The sequence below is a fragment of the Hyla sarda genome, chromosome 3 (assembly GCF_029499605.1).
Source record: "Hyla sarda isolate aHylSar1 chromosome 3, aHylSar1.hap1, whole genome shotgun sequence".
Taxonomy (NCBI): Eukaryota; Metazoa; Chordata; class Amphibia; order Anura; family Hylidae; genus Hyla; species Hyla sarda.
Genome location: NC_079191.1, coordinates 24,530,018 through 24,552,671, shown reverse-complemented (window position 1 = coordinate 24,552,671; position 22,654 = coordinate 24,530,018). Strand labels below are relative to the sequence as shown.

General features: G+C 45.9%; 1 protein-coding gene across 4 annotated transcripts in view; it reads right to left on the bottom strand.

Annotated features, from left to right (window-relative positions):
- The window catches only part of LOC130361199 (24-hydroxycholesterol 7-alpha-hydroxylase), a 137,471-nt gene that overhangs the window by 53,458 nt on the left and 61,359 nt on the right, over positions 1–22,654 (bottom strand). For 2 of the 4 annotated variants that reach the window (XR_008890902.1, XM_056563909.1), the window contains exons 8-10: positions 18,175–18,308; positions 16,804–16,899; positions 16,306–16,394 (exon numbers count right to left, since the gene is read on the bottom strand). Coding sequence is in view for 1 of the 4 variants with exons in the window: in XM_056563909.1 (XP_056419884.1) it covers positions 16,306–16,394; positions 16,804–16,899; positions 18,175–18,308 (319 nt within the window). In the remaining 3 variants the exon portion in view is untranslated. The remainder of the gene's footprint in view (positions 1–16,305; positions 16,395–16,803; positions 16,900–18,174; positions 18,309–22,654) is intronic. The other 2 variants (XR_008890903.1, XR_008890904.1) reach the window with 1 other exon arrangement.

Sequence of the window (22,654 nt, the reverse complement as noted above, 5' to 3'; positions counted from 1 at the left end):
ACCACACAGGAGAGATCCTCTATACTACACCACACAGGACAGATCCTCTATACTACACCACACAGGACAGATCCTCTATACTACACCACACAGGAGAGATCCTCTATACTACACCACACAGGAGAGATCCTCTATACTACACCACACAGGAGAGATCCTCTATAGTACACCACACGGGAGAGATCCTCTGTACTACACCACACAGGACAGATCCTCTATACTACACCACACAGGAGAGATCCTCTATAGTACACCACACAGGAGAGATCCTCTATACTACACCACACAGGAGAGATCCTCTATACTAAACCACACGGGAGAGATCCTCTTTACTACACCACACATGACAGATCCTCTATACTACACCACACAGGAGAGATCCTCTATAATACACCACACAGGACAGATCCTCTATACTACACCACACAGGAGAGATCCTCTATACTACACCACACAGGAGAGATCCTCTATACTACACCTCACAGGACAGATCCTCTATACTACACCACACAGGAGAGATCCTCTATACTACACCACACAGGACAGATCCTCTATACTACACCACACAGGAGAGATCCTCTATACTACACCACACAGGAGAGATCCTCTATACTACACCACACAGGAGAGATCCTCTATACTACACCACACAGGAGAGATCCTCTATACTACACCACACAGGAGACATCCTCTATACTACACCACACAGGAGAGATCCTCTATACTACACCACACAGGAGAGATCCTCTATACTACACCACACAGGAGAGATCCTCTATACTACACCACACAGGAGAGATCCTCTATACTACACCACACAGGACACATCCTCCATACTACACCACACAGGAGAGATCCTCTATACTACACCACACAGGAGAGATCCTCTATACTACACCACACAGGAGAGATCCTCTATACTACACCACACAGGAGAGATCCTCTATACTACACCACACAGGAGAGATCCTCTATACTACACCACACAGGAGAGATCCTCTATACTACACCACACAGGAGAGATCCTCTATACTACACCACACAGGAGAGATCCTCTATACTACACCACACAGGAGAGATCCTCTATACTACACCACACAGGAGAGATCCTCTATACTACACCACACAGGAGAGATCCTCTATACTACACCACACAGGAGAGATCCTCTATACTACACCACACAGGAGAGATCCTCTATACTACACCACACAGGAGAGATCCTCTATACTACACCACACAGGACACATCCTCTATACTACACCACACAGGAGAGATCCTCTTTACTACACCACACAGGAGAGATCCTCTATACTACACCACACAGGTCAGATCCTCTATACTACACCACACAGGAGAGATCCTCTATACTACACCACACAGGACAGATCCTCTATACTACACCACACAGGAGAGATCCTCTATACTACACCACACAGGAGAGATCCTCTATACTACACCACACAGGACAGATCCTCTATACTACACCACACAGGAGAGATCCTCTATATTACACCACACAGGAGAGATCCTCTATACTACACCACACAGGAGAGATCCTCTATACTACACCACACAGGAGAGATCCTCTATACTACACCCCACAGGAGAGATCCTCTATACTACACCACACAGGAGAGATCCTCTATACTACACCACACAGGAGAGATCCTCTATACTACATCACACAGGACAGATCCTCTATACTACACCACACAGGAGAGATCCTCTATACTACACCACACAGGACAGAACCTCTATACTACACCACACAGGACAGATCCTCTATACTACACCACAGAGGAGAGATCCTCTATACTACACCACACAGGAGAGATCCTCTATACTACACCACACAGGAGAGATCCTCTATACTACACCACACAGGAGAGATCCTCTATACTACACCACACAGGAGAGATCCTCTATACTACACCACACAGGAGAGATCCTCTATACTACACCACACAGGAGAGATCCTCTATACTACATCACACAGGAGAGATCATCTATACTGCACCACACAGAAGAGATCATCTATACTACACCACACAGGAGAGATCCTCTATACTACACCACACAGGAGAGATCCTCTATACTACACCACACAGGACAGATCCTCTATACTACACCACACAGGAGAGATCCTCTATACTACACCACACAGGAGAGATCCTCTATGCTACACCACACAGGAGAGATCCTCTATACTACACCACACAGGACAGATCCTCTATACTACACCACACAGGACAGATCCTCTATACTACACCACACAGGAGAGATCCTCTATACTACACCACACAGGAGAGATCCTCTATACTACACCACACAGGAGAGATCCTCTATAGTACACCACACGGGAGAGATCCTCTGTACTACACCACACAGGACAGATCCTCTATACTACACCACACGGGAGAGATCCTCTGTACTACACCACACAGGACAGATCCTCTATACTAAACCACACGGGAGAGATCATCTATACTACACCACACAGGACAGACCCTCTATACTACACCGCACAGGACAGATCGTCTATATTACACCACACAGGAGAGATCCTCTATACTACACCACACAGGAGAGATCCTCTATACTACACCACACAGGAGAGATCCTCTATATTACACCACACAGGAGAGATCCTCTATACTACACCACACAGGAGAGATCCTCTATACTACACCACACAGGACAGATCCTCTATACTACACCACACAGGAGAGATCCTCTATACTGCACCACACAGGACACATCCTCTATACTACACCGCACAGGAGACATCCTCTATACTACACCACACAGGAGAGATCCTCTATACTACACCACACAGGAGAGATCCTCTATACTACACCACACAGGACAGATCCTCTATACTACACCACACAGGAGAGATCCTCTATACTAAACCACACGGGAGAGATCCTCTTTACTACACCACACAGGAGAGATCCTCTATACTACACCACACAGGAGAGATCCTCTATACTACACCACACATGACAGATCCTCTATACTACACCACACAGGACAGATCCTCTATACTACACCACACAGGACAGATCCTCTATACTACACCACACAGGAGAGATCCTCTATACTACACCACACAGGACAGATCCTCTATACTACACCACACAGGAGAGATCCTCTATACTACACCACACAGGAGAGATCCTCTATAGTACACCACACGGGAGAGATCCTCTGTACTACACCACACAGGACAGATCCTCTATACTAAACCACACGGGAGAGATCCTCTTTACTACACCACACATGACAGATCCTCTATACTACACCACACAGGAGAGATCCTCTATACTACACCACACAGGAGAGATCCTCTATACTACACCACACAGGAGAGATCCTCTATACTACACCACACAGGACACATCCTCTATACTACACCACACAGGAGAGATCCTCTATACTACACCACACAGGAGAGATCCTCTATACTACACCTCACAGGACAGATCCTCTATACTACACCACACAGGAGAGATCCTCTATACTACACCACACAGGACACATCCTCTATACTACACCACACAGGACACATCCTCTATACTACACCACACAGGAAAGATCCTCTATACTACACTACACAGGAGAGATCCTCTATACTACACCACACATGAGAGATCCTCTATACTACACCACACAGGACACATCCTCTATACTACACCACACAGGAGAGATCCTCTATACTACACCACACAGGACACATCCTCTATACTACACCACACAGGAGAGATCCTCTTTACTACACCACACAGGAGAGATCCTCTATACTACACCACACAAGACAGATCCTCTATACTACACCACACAGGACAGATCCTCTATACTACACCACACAGGAGAGATCCTCTATACTACACCACACAGGAGAGATCCTCTATACTACACCACACAGGAGAGATCCCCTATACTACACCGCACAGGACAGATCCTCTATACTACACCGCACAGGAGAGATCCTCTATACTACACCACACAGGACAGATCCTCTATACTACACCACACAGGAGAGATCCTCTATACTACACCACACAGGACAGAACCTCTATACTACACCACACAGGACAGATCCTCTATACTACACCACAGAGGAGAGATCCTCTATACTACACCACACAGGAGAGATCCTCTATACTACACCACACAGGAGAGATCCCCTATACTACACCGCACAGGACAGATCCTCTATACTACACCGCACAGGAGAGATCCTCTATACTACACCACACAGGACAGATCCTCTATACTACACCACACAGGAGAGATCCTCTATACTACACCACACAGGAGAGATCCTCTATACTACACCACACAGGAGAGATCCTCTATACTACACCACACAGGAGAGATCCTCTATACTACACCACACAGGACAGATCCTCTATACTACACCACACAGGACAGATCCTCTATACTACACCACACAGGAGAGATCCTCTATACTACACCACACAGGAGAGATCCTCTATACTACACCACACAGGAGAGATCCTCTATAGTACACCACACCGGAGAGATCCTCTGTACTACACCACACAGGACAGATCCTCTATACTACACCGCACAGGACAGATCCTCTATACTACACCACACAGGAGAGATCCTCTATACTAAACCACACGGGAGAGATCCTCTTTACTACACCACACATGACAGATCCTCTATACTACACCACACAGGACAGATCCTCCATACTACACCACACAGGACAGATCCTCTATACTACACCACACAGGAGAGATCCTCCATACTACACCACACAGGAGAGATCCCCTATACTACACCACACAGGACAGATCCTCTTTACTACACCACACAGGACAGATCCTCTATACTACACCACACAGGAGAGATCCTCTATACTACACCACACAGGACAGATCCTCTATACTACACCACACAGGAGAGATCCTCTATACTACACCACACAGGAGAGATCCTCTATACTACACCACACAGGAGAGATCCTCTATACTACACCACACAGGACAGATTCTCTATACTACACCACACAGGAGAGATCCTCTATACTACACCACACAGGACGGATCCTCTATAATACACCACACAGGAGAGATCCTCTATACTACACCACACAGGACAGATCCTCTATACTACACCACACAGGACAGATCCTCTATACTACACCACACAGGATAGATCCTCTATACTACACCACACAGGAGAGATCCTCTATACTACACCACACAGGAGAGATCCTCTATACTACACCACACAGGAGAGATCCTCTATACTACACCACACAGGAGAGATCCCCTATACTACACCGCACAGGACAGATCCTCTATACTACACCGCACAGGAGAGATCCTCTATACTACACCACACAGGACAGATCCTCTATACTACACCACACATGACAGATCCTCTATACTACACCACACAGGAGAGATCCTCTATACTACACCACACAGGACAGAACCTCTATACTACACCACACAGGACAGATCCTCTATACTACACCACACAGGACAGATCCTCCATACTACACCACACAGGACAGATCCTCTATACTACACCACACAGGAGAGATCCTCCATACTACACCACACAGGACAGATCCTCTATACTACACCACACAGGGCAGAGCCTCTATACTACACCACACAGGAGAGATCCTCTATGCTACACCACACAGGAGAGATCCTCTATACTACACCACACAGGACAGAGCCTCTATACTACACCACACAGGAGAGATCCTCTATACTACACCACACAGGACAGATCCTCTATACTACACCACACAGGAGAGATCCTCTATACTACACCACACAGGAGAGATCCTCTATACTACACCACACAGGACAGATCCTCTATACTACACCACACAGGACAGATCCTCTATACTACACCACACAGGAGAGATCCTCTATACTACACCACACAGGAGAGATCCTCTATACTACACCACACAGGAGAGATCCTCTATAGTACACCACACCGGAGAGATCCTCTGTACTACACCACACAGGACAGATCCTCTATACTACACCGCACAGGACAGATCCTCTATACTACACCACACAGGAGAGATCCTCTATACTAAACCACACGGGAGAGATCCTCTTTACTACACCACACATGACAGATCCTCTATACTACACCACACAGGACAGATCCTCCATACTACACCACACAGGACAGATCATCTATACTACACCACACAGGAGAGATCCTCCATACTACACCACACAGGAGAGATCCCCTATACTACACCACACAGGACAGATCCTCTTTACTACACCACACAGGACAGATCCTCTATACTACACCACACAGGAGAGATCCTCTATACTACACCACACAGGACAGATCCTCTATACTACACCACACAGGAGAGATCCTCTATACTACACCACACAGGAGAGATCCTCTATACTACACCACACAGGAGAGATCCTCTATACTACACCACACAGGACAGATTCTCTATACTACACCACACAGGAGAGATCCTCTATACTACACCACACAGGACGGATCCTCTATAATACACCACACAGGAGAGATCCTCTATACTACACCACACAGGACAGATCCTCTATACTACACCACACAGGACAGATCCTCTATACTACACCACACAGGATAGATCCTCTATACTACACCACACAGGAGAGATCCTCTATACTACACCACACAGGAGAGATCCTCTATACTACACCACACAGGAGAGATCCTCTATACTACACCACACAGGAGAGATCCCCTATACTACACCGCACAGGACAGATCCTCTATACTACACCGCACAGGAGAGATCCTCTATACTACACCACACAGGACAGATCCTCTATACTACACCACACATGACAGATCCTCTATACTACACCACACAGGAGAGATCCTCTATACTACACCACACAGGACAGATCCTCTATACTACACCACACAGGACAGATCCTCTATACTACACCACACAGGACAGATCCTCCATACTACACCACACAGGACAGATCCTCTATACTACACCACACAGGAGAGATCCTCTATACTACACCACACAGGAGAGATCCTCTATACTACACCACACAGGAGAGATCCTCTATACTACACCACACAGGAGAGATCCTCTATACTACACCACACAGGAGAGATCCCCTATACTACACCGCACAGGACAGATCCTCTATACTACACCGCACAGGAGAGATCCTCTATACTACACCACACAGGACAGATCCTCTATACTACACCACACATGACAGATCCTCTATACTACACCACACAGGAGAGATCCTCTATACTACACCACACAGGACAGATCCTCTATACTACACCACACAGGACAGATCCTCTATACTACACCACACAGGACAGATCCTCCATACTACACCACACAGGACAGATCCTCTATACTACACCACACAGGGCAGAGCCTCTATACTACACCACACAGGAGAGATCCTCTATGCTACACCACACAGGAGAGATCCTCTATACTACACCACACAGGACAGAGCCTCTATACTACACCACACAGGAGAGATCCTCTATACTACACCACACAGGACAGATCCTCTATACTACACCACACAGGAGAGATCCTCTATACTACACCACACAGGACAGATCCTCTATACTACACCACACAGGAGAGATCCTCTATACTACACCACACAGGAGAGATCCTCCATACTACACCACACAGGAGAGATCCTCCATACTACACCACACAGGAGAGATCCTCTATACTACACCAGACAGGAGAGATCCTCTATACTACACCAGACAGGAGAGATCCTCTATACTACACCACACAGGGCAGATCCTCTATATTACACCACACAGGAGAGATCCTTCATACTACACCACACAGAAGAGATCCTCTATACTAAACCTCACAGGACAGATCCTCTATACTACACCGTACAGGAGAGATCCTCTATACTACACCACACAGGAGAGATCCTCTATACTACACCACACAGGACAGATCCTCTATACTACACTACACAGGAGAGATCCTCTATACTACACCACACAGGAGAGATCCTCTATACTACACCACACAGGAGAGATCCTCTATACTACACCACACAGGAGAGATCCTCCATACTACACCACACAGGAGAGATCCTCTATACTACACCGCACAGGAGAGATCCTCTATACTACACCACACAGGACAGATCCTCTATACTACACCACACATGACAGATCCTCTATACTACACCACACAGGAGAGATCCTCTATACTACACCACACAGGACAGATCCTCTATACTACACCACACAGGACAGATCCTCTATACTACACCACACAGGACAGATCCTCCATACTACACCACACAGGACAGATCCTCTATACTACACCACACAGGAGAGATCCTCCATACTACACCACACAGGACAGATCCTCTATACTACACCACACAGGGCAGAGCCTCTATACTACACCACACAGGAGAGATCCTCTATGCTACACCACACAGGAGAGATCCTCTATACTACACCACACAGGACAGAGCCTCTATACTACACCACACAGGAGAGATCCTCTATACTACACCACACAGGACAGATCCTCTATACTACACCACACAGGAGAGATCCTCTATACTACACCACACAGGACAGATCCTCTATACTACACCACACAGGAGAGATCCTCTATACTACACCACACAGGAGAGATCCTCCATACTACACCACACAGGAGAGATCCTCCATACTACACCACACAGGAGAGATCCTCTATACTACACCAGACAGGAGAGATCCTCTATACTACACCAGACAGGAGAGATCCTCTATACTACACCACACAGGGCAGATCCTCTATATTACACCACACAGGAGAGATCCTTCATACTACACCACACAGAAGAGATCCTCTATACTAAACCTCACAGGACAGATCCTCTATACTACACCGTACAGGAGAGATCCTCTATACTACACCACACAGGAGAGATCCTCTATACTACACCACACAGGACAGATCCTCTATACTACACTACACAGGAGAGATCCTCTATACTACACCACACAGGAGAGATCCTCTATACTACACCACACAGGACACATCCTCTATACTACACCACACAGGACAGATCCTCTATACTACACCACACGGGAGAGATCCTCTATACTACACCACACAGGAGAGATCCTCTATACTACACCACACAGGACAGATCCTCTATACTACACTACACAGGAGAGATCCTCTATACTACACCACACAGGAGAGATCCTCTATACTACACCACACAGGAGACATCCTCTATACTACACCACACAGGAGAGATCCTCTATACTACACCACACAGGAGAGATCCTCTATACTACACCGCACAGGAGAGATCCTCTATACTACACCACACAGGAGACATCCTCTATACTACACCACACAGGACACATCCTCTATACTACACCACACAGGAGAGATCCTCTTTACTACACCACACAGGAGAGATCCTCTATACTACACCACACAGGACAGATCCTCTATACTACACCACACAGGAGAGATCATCCATACTACACCACACAGGACAGATCCTCTATACTACACCACACAGGAGAGATCCTCTATACTACACCACACAGGACACATCCTCTATACTACACCACACAGAACAGATCCTCTATACTACACCACACTGGAGAGATCCTCTATACTACACCACACAGGACAGATCCTCTATACTACACCACACAGGAGAGATCCTCTATACAACACCACACAGGACAGATCCTCTATACTACACCACACAGGACAGATCCTCTATACTACACCACACAGGAGAGATCCTCTATACTACACCACACAGGACAGATCCTCTATACTACACCACACAGGAGAGATCCTCTATACTACACCACACAGGAGAGATCCTCTATACTACACCACACAGGAGAGATCCTCTATACTACACCACACAGGAGAGATCCTCTATACTACACCACACAGGACAGAACCTCTATACTACACCACACAGGACAGATCCTCTATACTACACCACACAGGAGAGATCCTCTATACTACACCACACAGGAGAGATCCTCTATACTACACCACACAGGACAGATCCTCTATACTACACCACACAGGAGAGATCCTCTATACTACACCACACAGGAGAGATCCTCTATACTACACCACACAGGACAGATCCTCTATACTACACCACACAGGACAGATCCTCTATACTACACCACACAGGAGAGATCCTCTATACTACACCACACAGGAGAGATCCTCTATAGTACACCACACGGGAGAGATCCTCTGTACTACACCACACAGGACAGATCCTCTATACTACACCGCACAGGACAGATCCTCTATACTACACCACACAGGAGAGATCCTCTATACTAAACCACACGGGAGAGATCCTCTTTACTACACCACACATGACAGATCCTCTATACTACACCACACAGGACAGATCCTCCATACTACACCACACAGGACAGATCATCTATACTACACCACACAGGAGAGATCCTCCATACTACACCACACAGGAGAGATCCCCTATACTACACCACACAGGACAGATCCTCTTTACTACACCACACAGGACAGATCCTCTATACTACACCACACAGGAGAGATCCTCTATACTACACCACACAGGACAGATCCTCTATACTACACCACACAGGAGAGATCCTCTATACTACACCACACAGGAGAGATCCTCTATACTACACCACACAGGAGAGATCCTCTATACTACACCACACAGGACAGATTCTCTATACTACACCACACAGGAGAGATCCTCTATACTACACCACACAGGACGGATCCTCTATAATACACCACACAGGAGAGATCCTCTATACTACACCACACAGGACAGATCCTCTATACTACACCACACAGGACAGATCCTCTATACTACACCACACAGGATAGATCCTCTATACTACACCACACAGGAGAGATCCTCTATACTACACCACACAGGAGAGATCCTCTATACTACACCACACAGGAGAGATCCTCTATACTACACCACACAGGAGAGATCCCCTATACTACACCGCACAGGACAGATCCTCTATACTACACCGCACAGGAGAGATCCTCTATACTACACCACACAGGACAGATCCTCTATACTACACCACACATGACAGATCCTCTATACTACACCACACAGGAGAGATCCTCTATACTACACCACACAGGACAGATCCTCTATACTACACCACACAGGACAGATCCTCTATACTACACCACACAGGACAGATCCTCCATACTACACCACACAGGACAGATCCTCTATACTACACCACACAGGAGAGATCCTCCATACTACACCACACAGGACAGATCCTCTATACTACACCACACAGGGCAGAGCCTCTATACTACACCACACAGGAGAGATCCTCTATGCTACACCACACAGGAGAGATCCTCTATACTACACCACACAGGACAGAGCCTCTATACTACACCACACAGGAGAGATCCTCTATACTACACCACACAGGACAGATCCTCTATACTACACCACACAGGAGAGATCCTCTATACTACACCACACAGGACAGATCCTCTATACTACACCACACAGGAGAGATCCTCTATACTACACCACACAGGAGAGATCCTCCATACTACACCACACAGGAGAGATCCTCAATACTACACCACACAGGAGAGATCCTCTATACTACACCAGACAGGAGAGATCCTCTATACTACACCAGACAGGAGAGATCCTCTATACTACACCACACAGGGCAGATCCTCTATATTACACCACACAGGAGAGATCCTTCATACTACACCACACAGAAGAGATCCTCTATACTAAACCTCACAGGACAGATCCTCTATACTACACCGTACAGGAGAGATCCTCTATACTACACCACACAGGAGAGATCCTCTATACTACACCACACAGGACAGATCCTCTATACTACACTACACAGGAGAGATCCTCTATACTACACCACACAGGAGAGATCCTCTATACTACACCACACAGGACACATCCTCTATACTACACCACACAGGACAGATCCTCTATACTACACCACACGGGAGAGATCCTCTATACTACACCACACAGGAGAGATCCTCTATACTACACCACACAGGACAGATCCTCTATACTACACTACACAGGAGAGATCCTCTATACTACACCACACAGGAGAGATCCTCTATACTACACCACACAGGAGACATCCTCTATACTACACCACACAGGAGAGATCCTCTATACTACACCACACAGGAGAGATCCTCTATACTACACCGCACAGGAGAGATCCTCTATACTACACCACACAGGAGACATCCTCTATACTACACCACACAGGAGAGATCCTCTACACTACACCACACAGGATAGATCCTCTACACTACACCACACAGGACAGATCCTCTACACTACACCACACAGGGCAGATCCTCTACACTACACCACACAGGAGAGATCCTCTATACTACACCACACAGGACACATCCTCTATACTACACCACACAGGAGAGATCCTCTTTACTACACCACACAGGAGAGATCCTCTATACTACACCACACAGGACAGATCCTCTATACTACACCACACAGGAGAGATCATCCATACTACACCACACAGGACAGATCCTCTATACTACACCACACAGGAGAGATCCTCTATACTACACCACACAGGACACATCCTCTATACTACACCACACAGAACAGATCCTCTATACTACACCACACAGGAGAGATCCTCTATACTACACCACACAGGACAGATCCTCTATACTACACCACACAGGAGAGATCCTCTATACAACACCACACAGGACAGATCCTCTATACTACACCACACAGGACAGATCCTCTATACTACACCACACAGGAGAGATCCTCTATACTACACCACACAGGACAGATCCTCTATACTACACCACACAGGAGAGATCCTCTATACTACACCACACAGGAGAGATCCTCTATACTACACCACACAGGAGAGATCCTCTATACTAAACCACACGGGAGAGATCCTCTTTATTACACCACACATGACAGATCCTCTATACTACACCACACAGGACAGATCCTCCATACTACACCACACAGGACAGATCATCTATACTACACCACACAGGAGAGATCCTCCATACTACACCACACAGGAGAGATCCCCTATACTACACCACACAGGACAGATCCTCTTTACTACACCACACAGGACAGATCCTCTATACTACACCACACAGGAGAGATCCTCTATACTACACCACACAGGAGAGATCCCCTATACTACACCACACAGGACAGATCCTCTTTACTACACCACACAGGACAGATCCTCTATACTACACCACACAGGACACATCCTCTATACTACACCACACAGGAGAGATCCTCTATACTACACCACACAGGACAGATCCTCTATACTACACCACACAGGAGAGATCCTCTATACTACACCACACAGGAGAGATCCTCTATACTACACCACACAGGAGAGATCCTCTATACTACACCACACAGGACAGATTCTCTATACTACACCACACAGGAGAGATCCTCTATACTACACCACACAGGACGGATCCTCTATAATACACCACACAGGAGAGATCCTCTATACTACACCACACAGGACAGATCCTCTATACTACACCACACAGGACAGATCCTCTATACTACACCACACAGGATAGATCCTCTATACTACACCACACAGGAGAGATCCTCTATACTACACCACACAGGAGAGATCCTCTATACTACACCACACAGGAGAGATCCTCTATACTACACCACACAGGAGAGATCCCCTATACTACACCGCACAGGACAGATCCTCTATACTACACCGCACAGGAGAGATCCTCTATACTACACCACACAGGACAGATCCTCTATACTACACCACACATGACAGATCCTCTATACTACACCACACAGGAGAGATCCTCTATACTACACCACACAGGACAGATCCTCTATACTACACCACACAGGACAGATCCTCTATACTACACCACACAGGACAGATCCTCCATACTACACCACACAGGACAGATCCTCTATACTACACCACACAGGAGAGATCCTCTATACTACACCACACAGGAGAGATCCTCTATACTACACCACACAGGAGAGATCCTCCATACTACACCACACAGGACAGATCCTCTATACTACACCACACAGGGCAGAGCCTCTATACTACACCACACAGGAGAGATCCTCTATGCTACACCACACAGGAGAGATCCTCTATACTACACCACACAGGACAGAGCCTCTATACTACACCACACAGGAGAGATCCTCTATACTACACCACACAGGACAGATCCTCTATACTACACCACACAGGAGAGATCCTCTATACTACACCACACAGGACAGATCCTCTATACTACACCACACAGGAGAGATCCTCTATACTACACCACACAGGAGAGATCCTCCATACTACACCACACAGGAGAGATCCTCAATACTACACCACACAGGAGAGATCCTCTATACTACACCAGACAGGAGAGATCCTCTATACTACACCAGACAGGAGAGATCCTCTATACTACACCACACAGGGCAGATCCTCTATATTACACCACACAGGAGAGATCCTTCATACTACACCACACAGAAGAGATCCTCTATACTAAACCTCACAGGACAGATCCTCTATACTACACCGTACAGGAGAGATCCTCTATACTACACCACACAGGAGAGATCCTCTATACTACACCACACAGGACAGATCCTCTATACTACACTACACAGGAGAGATCCTCTATACTACACCACACAGGAGAGATCCTCTATACTACACCACACAGGACACATCCTCTATACTACACCACACAGGACAGATCCTCTATACTACACCACACGGGAGAGATCCTCTATACTACACCACACAGGAGAGATCCTCTATACTACACCACACAGGACAGATCCTCTATACTACACTACACAGGAGAGATCCTCTATACTACACCACACAGGAGAGATCCTCTATACTACACCACACAGGAGACATCCTCTATACTACACCACACAGGAGAGATCCTCTATACTACACCACACAGGAGAGATCCTCTATACTACACCGCACAGGAGAGATCCTCTATACTACACCACACAGGAGACATCCTCTATACTACACCACACAGGAGAGATCCTCTACACTACACCACACAGGATAGATCCTCTACACTACACCACACAGGACAGATCCTCTACACTACAGCACACAGGGCAGATCCTCTACACTACACCACACAGGAGAGATCCTCTATACTACACCACACAGGACACATCCTCTATACTACACCACACAGGAGAGATCCTCTTTACTACACCACACAGGAGAGATCCTCTATACTACACCACACAGGACAGATCCTCTATACTACACCACACAGGAGAGATCATCCATACTACACCACACAGGACAGATCCTCTATACTACACCACACAGGAGAGATCCTCTATACTACACCACACAGGACACATCCTCTATACTACACCACACAGAACAGATCCTCTATACTACACCACACAGGAGAGATCCTCTATACTACACCACACAGGACAGATCCTCTATACTACACCACACAGGAGAGATCCTCTATACAACACCACACAGGACAGATCCTCTATACTACACCACACAGGACAGATCCTCTATACTACACCACACAGGAGAGATCCTCTATACTACACCACACAGGACAGATCCTCTATACTACACCACACAGGAGAGATCCTCTATACTACACCACACAGGAGAGATCCTCTATACTACACCACACAGGAGAGATCCTCTATACTACACCACACAGGAGAGATCCTCTATACTACACCACACAGGACAGAACCTCTATACTACACCACACAGGACAGATCCTCTATACTACACCACACAGGAGAGATCCTCTATACTACACCACACAGGACAGATCCTCTATACTACACCACACAGGACAGATCCTCCATAACTTATGTGGGAAATAAAGGTGTTAGGTATCACTATATTCATCATCATCAAAGTGATTGAATTGTTTTTATCACTTTACTGTACCACTGCTGTAATGATCAATCAAGAATGAACATGCCCTTTAAATATTACTCCCTTGTAGGCATGGGCAGATGTATTCAGCTACGTATACAGCCTATTCCATTTATCAATGTCCAAATCCTGACCATGTTGTATTATATTAGTGTTTTATACTACATGGAGCCACCATTGCTTGTGTTAGATGATACACACAGCGGGGCCGTATCACTGACCTTCCTGGGCACTGGAACTTTCCTCCGCCAAAGGCTACAAAACCATCTAGGAAAACATTCTTCTCTAAATTTGCCCTTTTCCAACGTTCCTGTGGGAAGAAAATAATATTTTTTTTCCAATGAGGCCTTGAGTAAATAATCGCCGCTGCACTTCCCTAGAATAAAAATAGTTTACTGCTTTAATACAGAATATTTAAAGGGGCATTTGTGCATTCGTCTGTACCAGTGTTTCCCAACCAGTGTGCCTCCAGCTGTTGCAAAATTACAACTACCAACATGCCCGGACAGCCGAAGGCTGTCCGGGCATGTTGGGAGTTGTAATTTTGCAACAGCTGGAGGTACCCTTTTTGGGAAACACTAGTATGCATCCTTAAAAGGTTAAGATAGGAGGTGCTATTTTTGCCCATTATATTGTACATCCAAATGGGTTGTTCATGATTTACTAGAGTTCCCTTTTTAAGGGTGTGTTACATAGAGTTCCTCTATGCTGGAACTTACCGGTTTGAACATATGTGGTTCTGGAAAGTGTTTTGGGTCCCGGTGTAGCCAATATGGAGATAACATTAACAAGTCACCAGCAGGAATCTCATAATCCTGAAAGGTCAGAGGGCAGCAATGTTATACAGACACATACACCATAGTATACAGATACATAAATATATCTATGATATATGACATATATTATGGGTGACAACCAATATGGCTGCCTACAGGTTCATTGGTGGGCTGTACAGTGCTTACTATGGACACCTTCTCTAATGGTTTATCATATACTGTAGTACCCATACAATACAATCATATAGTGCAACCAAATAATACAACCTCATAGTGCCCAAATATTGCTATTAGGTGCTCAAACATTTGCCAGGAGTGCAAGCTCTGGGTGTTCAGCTTTCATGACCAGTAGTCACATGGTTGTACACCTCAAGACCAGCTCTGCACCTAGCTTTCATGGGCTTCTCATTGGCAAATGTATATACATTAATGGTGCATCCCTTCTTCCATATCATAACATAACATAAAGCAGATTCTCTATTAAAGGGAATCTGTCAACTCTATATTATGCTCAGAGTGTTAAGGAGGCAGTGGTGGGCTGCGGCATGATTGCTTCCTCCCTTCCCCACCCCTCTCTGCTTTGATTGATTGACGTACAGGGTTCGTCTTCAAGCATTAAGCCATGTACATCAATCAGTCAGGGAAGGGAAGGGTGGGGGAGGGAGAAGGCTAGGATGCTGCTGACTAGCAGAAACTCCTTGACACTTGAGGTTTGAGCATTATCCATAGCTGAAAGATTCCTTATAAGGGTTCCCACTGAGTAATTCAAGAGGAATTTACTCGAGTAATTCCTCTTGAATTCTCCGCTACAAATTAATGCACATCTCCTCTGCCCATTGTCTTTAATGTTTTTTCCGCTGTCCTGTTCACACATCAGAAATTCTGCTAGCGGAATTCCGATGCTGAATTCCTTTCCGCTTGAAGAAAGAGCATTTTCATTCATCAAGCGGAATCTGCTAGCAGAAATCAATAGAAGTCAAATGGTAAAAAAAAAATTCCACCTGACATAGTTTTCGTGCGGAATTGGCTGAAAACCCCTTCAATTCTTTTTCCCCCATTTCCGCACGCAATTCCGTGCAAGGTCCGCACGAATTCCGCGCGAATGGAAAATTATTTTTTCCGCACGTAAATTTTTCAGCGTGAATTCCTCTTGATTTGCTCAGTGTGAACGCACCCCAAATGCCTTAGAAAGCTGATATGAGGCCATATTGGATGTCATGCAAAATTTGCCAGGTGCACAGAGACAAGGTGCAACATAAGGCTCGGGTCGCACATGATTCATAACAATAAAGCTGGGGTAAAATGATGACATACGTAAACTTTCAGGGGCTGAAGGACCTTCCTGGTAATGGCCCCCGGCGACCTAAGCCGTATGGCCTCAAGGATGCAGGATTTGATATACGGAAGTTTTGCCAGTTCGCCTTCTGATATATTCGGCGGTTGTTTACCTGGTGAAACAGACAGAAATATAGATATATTTTTCATGTACTACATAAGTGTTTCCCAACCAGGGTGCCTCCAGCTGTTGCAAAACTACAACTCCTAGCATGCAGAGATCTGGAAACAAATGAAGATTTGGAATTCAAAAAACAGAAATGTTTATTGTGCAATGATAAAGAATCAATGTCTTAAAGAGGACTAATCTTCAGACAGGTGCCCTAATACTTTAATAGGGCCGGCTGTATGCGGCAGCCGCCATACATTAACTTGTCGTACATTTATAGTTTTTTTTTCCAGTAGGGCTTATGATTCTAAACCAAGGTGTAACCTGAAGCTCCTGGGCTCCCAATTTGTCACATGTAACAGGGCCCCAGCACCTACCATGTGTCCATTATTATGCTGGTATCTTCCTATGTGGTAGAAGAGCCTTTGGGCTCTATTATGACTGCATCTACTATAGCTAAGCCCTTGCTTCTACTACAGTGTTTCCCACTCAGCGTGCCTCCAGCTGTTGCAAAACTACAACTCCCAGCATGCCCGGCATGCTGGGAGTTGTAGTTTTGCAACAGCTGGAGGCACCCTGGTCGGGAAACACCGCCCTACTATGTGCCCACCTATGACTGGTGGCGTCTCTGCGATTTCACATGCCTCATAGTTATAAATAACAAGCGTTACATAGAATGATGGAGACTGCCGAATTCCATGGAGGAATATTTTCCTAACTGCATCAAGAAGTATTTTGGCAGAGCGGGTTCTCTTCTCTTATTAAACAGAACAATTGTTCTCCTACACGGACAAATCCGTGGTGATAAAAAGGAATTTCAAAGCCGCGTTTAACATTCCGCAAAGACAAATTATTCCTATAGCTGTAGACAAGGCAATCGTATAGTGCTGAAAAATCGCCGCTGCCACCTGCTGGTGCACAGTGAGATTGCATGTAGAAAAATTCTTATTTCGGATCAAAAGAAGATCATGGGGGGGGGGGGAGATTTATCAAAACCTGTCCAGAGGAAAAGTTGCTGAGTTGCCCATAGCAACCAATCAGATCGCTTCTTTCATTTTTGAAAAGGCCTCTGAAAAATGAAAGAAGCGATCTGATTGGTTGCTATGGGCAACTCGGCAACTTTTCCTCTGGACAGGTTTTAATAGATCTCCCCCATAAGGTAACCTATACGGGCCACTAAATGTAACATTCAGCAGTAAGCCAAGGCATCCACTTTTTATCGAACATTTTCGGACATTTTGCTCATTTACCATGGTAGCTAGAGATCACATAATTTGTCAAGTGTCATATCATAAAATAATAATGCTTCTATATGTTACTCACTGGGTCATGCAGATTCTTTACACGTCTTTTTTATGTGTCTAGCTTCTGTATTTGGCTCGCAAATCCCTCTGTCTTGCTGCTCACTCATTCTGAAATCCACTGCTCAGGAAGGGGAGTGTCCTAAGCAAGCACTGAGCCCGCCCTCACTCACCATGTGTTCACTTCCTCCCTGAGTCTGCTGTACTGGGTCTCTTCGCCCAATCACTGCAGACTGCTCTGTAACCCCTTTCTCTCTGTTTTCATGCTGAAATCTGATAGGACAGGAGTGAGCACAGAGAAGTGCTAGTCCCACATTCACATCCTGGACATTGTGCCTGCCAGTGCTTCAGCTGGGACAATGAGGATGCTGCAGCCGGACAGGATTATGTTCTGGATGGTATCTGGACCCCTAGTGGTCTTTTTTATAAGCCATGATTTCTAGAAAAAGGAGATACATTTTTATAATGAAGTATATTAGAAAGGTTAATGTTTTGCCAAGATGTACAAAATATAAAAAGTCTCTGAATCTGACAGTGCCCATTTAAGCCCAAGAGAAAGACCTGGGGAGTGAGAATAAAGGGAAACTCTAGATCAGGGGTACTCAACTATTTTTAGTGAGGGTCCGATTATCCAGGTCTGCCATCCAGTGTAGGTCCGAGCTGAACGCTAAGGCCTGGTTCACAAATAGCGGCCTCAATGCCAAACCAGCAAGTGAAGTGTGGAGGATGTATGACCTGAATACTGCCACACACTGTACCCCAGAATATAATACTGCCACACACTGTACCCCTGAATATAATACTGCCACACACTGTACCCCTGAATATAATACTGCCACACACTGTACCCCTGAATATAATACTGCCATACACTGTACCCCAGAATATAATACTGCCACACACTGTACCCCTGAATATAATACTGCCACACACTGTACCCCTGAATATAATACTGCCACACACTGTACCCCTGAATATTATACTGCCACACACTGTACCCCTGAATATAATACTGCAACACACTGTAACCCTGAATATAATACTGCCACACACTGTACCCCTGAATATTATACTGCCACACACTGCACCCCTGAATATTAATACTGCCGCACACTGTACCCCTGAATATAATACTGCCACACACTGCACCCCTGAATATTAATACTGCCGCACACTGTGCCTCTGAATATAATACTACCACACACTGTACCCTCATAATATAATACTACCACACACTACACCCTCTGAATATAATACTACCACACACTACACCCTCTGAATATAATACTACCACACACTGTGCCCTCTGAATATAATACTACCACACACTACACCCTCTGAATATAATACTACCACACACTGTATCCTCTGAATATAATAATGCCACCCACTGTACCTCTGGTATATTAGTGCCACACACTATACCCCTGAAAATAATTCTGCCACATACTGTATCCCTGAATATATTACTGCCACGCACTGGGCCCCTGGTATATTACTGCCACATACTATGCCCCTGGTATATTACTGCCACACACTATTCCCCTGCAACATTACTGCCACACGCTATGTCCCCAAATACATTTTCGACAAACACTGTGCCCTGTAGCTCTGTGCCCCAAATAATTGATGCCACTGTGCCACAGAAATTAATGATGCCACTGTGCCCCCCCAGAATTAGTGAAGCCACTATGCCCCCAGAATTAGTGATGCTACTGTGCCCCCAGAATTAGTGATGCCAATGTGCTCTCCCCATCCATCCATCCACAGTCTCCTCACCCCCCCCCCCCATCCATTAACAGTCTTCTCAACCCCCATCCATTAATTCTCCTCACCCCCCCCAACCCCCAACCAATCCATCCATCCATGGTCTCCTCACACACACATTCCCCATCCTTGCAGAGGTCTCCTCCCCTCTCGTCCTACAGCCAGTACACTTACCCTCCAGTGCCGCTGGTAAAATGTGAGGTAGCGCAAAGGGTGCTGTTTCTGTACTCCTGTGTGCACTGCCGGTGATCTGCGGTGTCAGAGTGCGCATCTGCTCCCAGTAGCCCCAGACCTGTCCGGCCCTGCACAGATTTTTAAAGGGTACCTTTCATCAAAAAAACTTTTGATATATTATAGATTAATGTATGCAGAATAACTTTCCAATAGCATGTCATTAAAAAATATGCTTCTTTCTATTTAATTTTCCACTTGAAAAAATGACCACTAGGGGTCTCCCTACCAGTCCTTTTTTTTTAGATTTCAGGCTTATGCTGGAGTCCTAAATCTTAGACTGCAGCCGGGACACAGACAAGCTCAGCACTGCTCCCTGCCAGGGAGTTTGTCTGTGTCCCGGCTGCAGTCTGAGATTTAAGGCTCCAGCATGAGTCTGAAATCTATAAAAAAGGACTGGTAGGGAGACCCCTAGTGGTCATTTCTTCAAAGTGGAAAATTAAATAGAAAGAAGCATATTTTTTAATAACATGCAATTGGAAAGTTATTCTGCATACATTAATCTATAATATATCAAAAGTTTTTTTGATGAAAGGTAACCTTTAAAGTGCCCGCCCTGGGGATGAAGGTAATGGACCTGCTGTGGCAGCATAATGTATAGTGCGGTCAGCGCTGCTCCCCCTGCGCTCCTTATAGGCAGCAATTTTAACCCCAGACTCGCTGCTAATTGTTGCGCTGCGGTGGTGCTCCCACTGCCCTAACACTGCTCTAACTACTAGTACGGCGACCTGATTTGTTTTGAGGCCTGTGCCCACAGTGGGGGCCGGGTTCCTCAGACAGTAGGTACACCACTGTTCATGTGTATCGTGTCTTAAAGACACCTATACAAATGAATAAGGGGAGATCCGGCCAGAGGTCCGGATGACTGGTGGCCGCGGTCCGGATCTGAACTGTGGTCCACCAGTCATGAAGGATTTGGAAAAGATTCAGCCTCGGGACACTCCGACACAACAGGCAGGAAAGTACCAATAGCCAACAAACAGCGAAAGCAGATATCAGAATCAGTAGCTCACATACGTTTTAACATTACCAGGGTATCGTACGGCCTCAG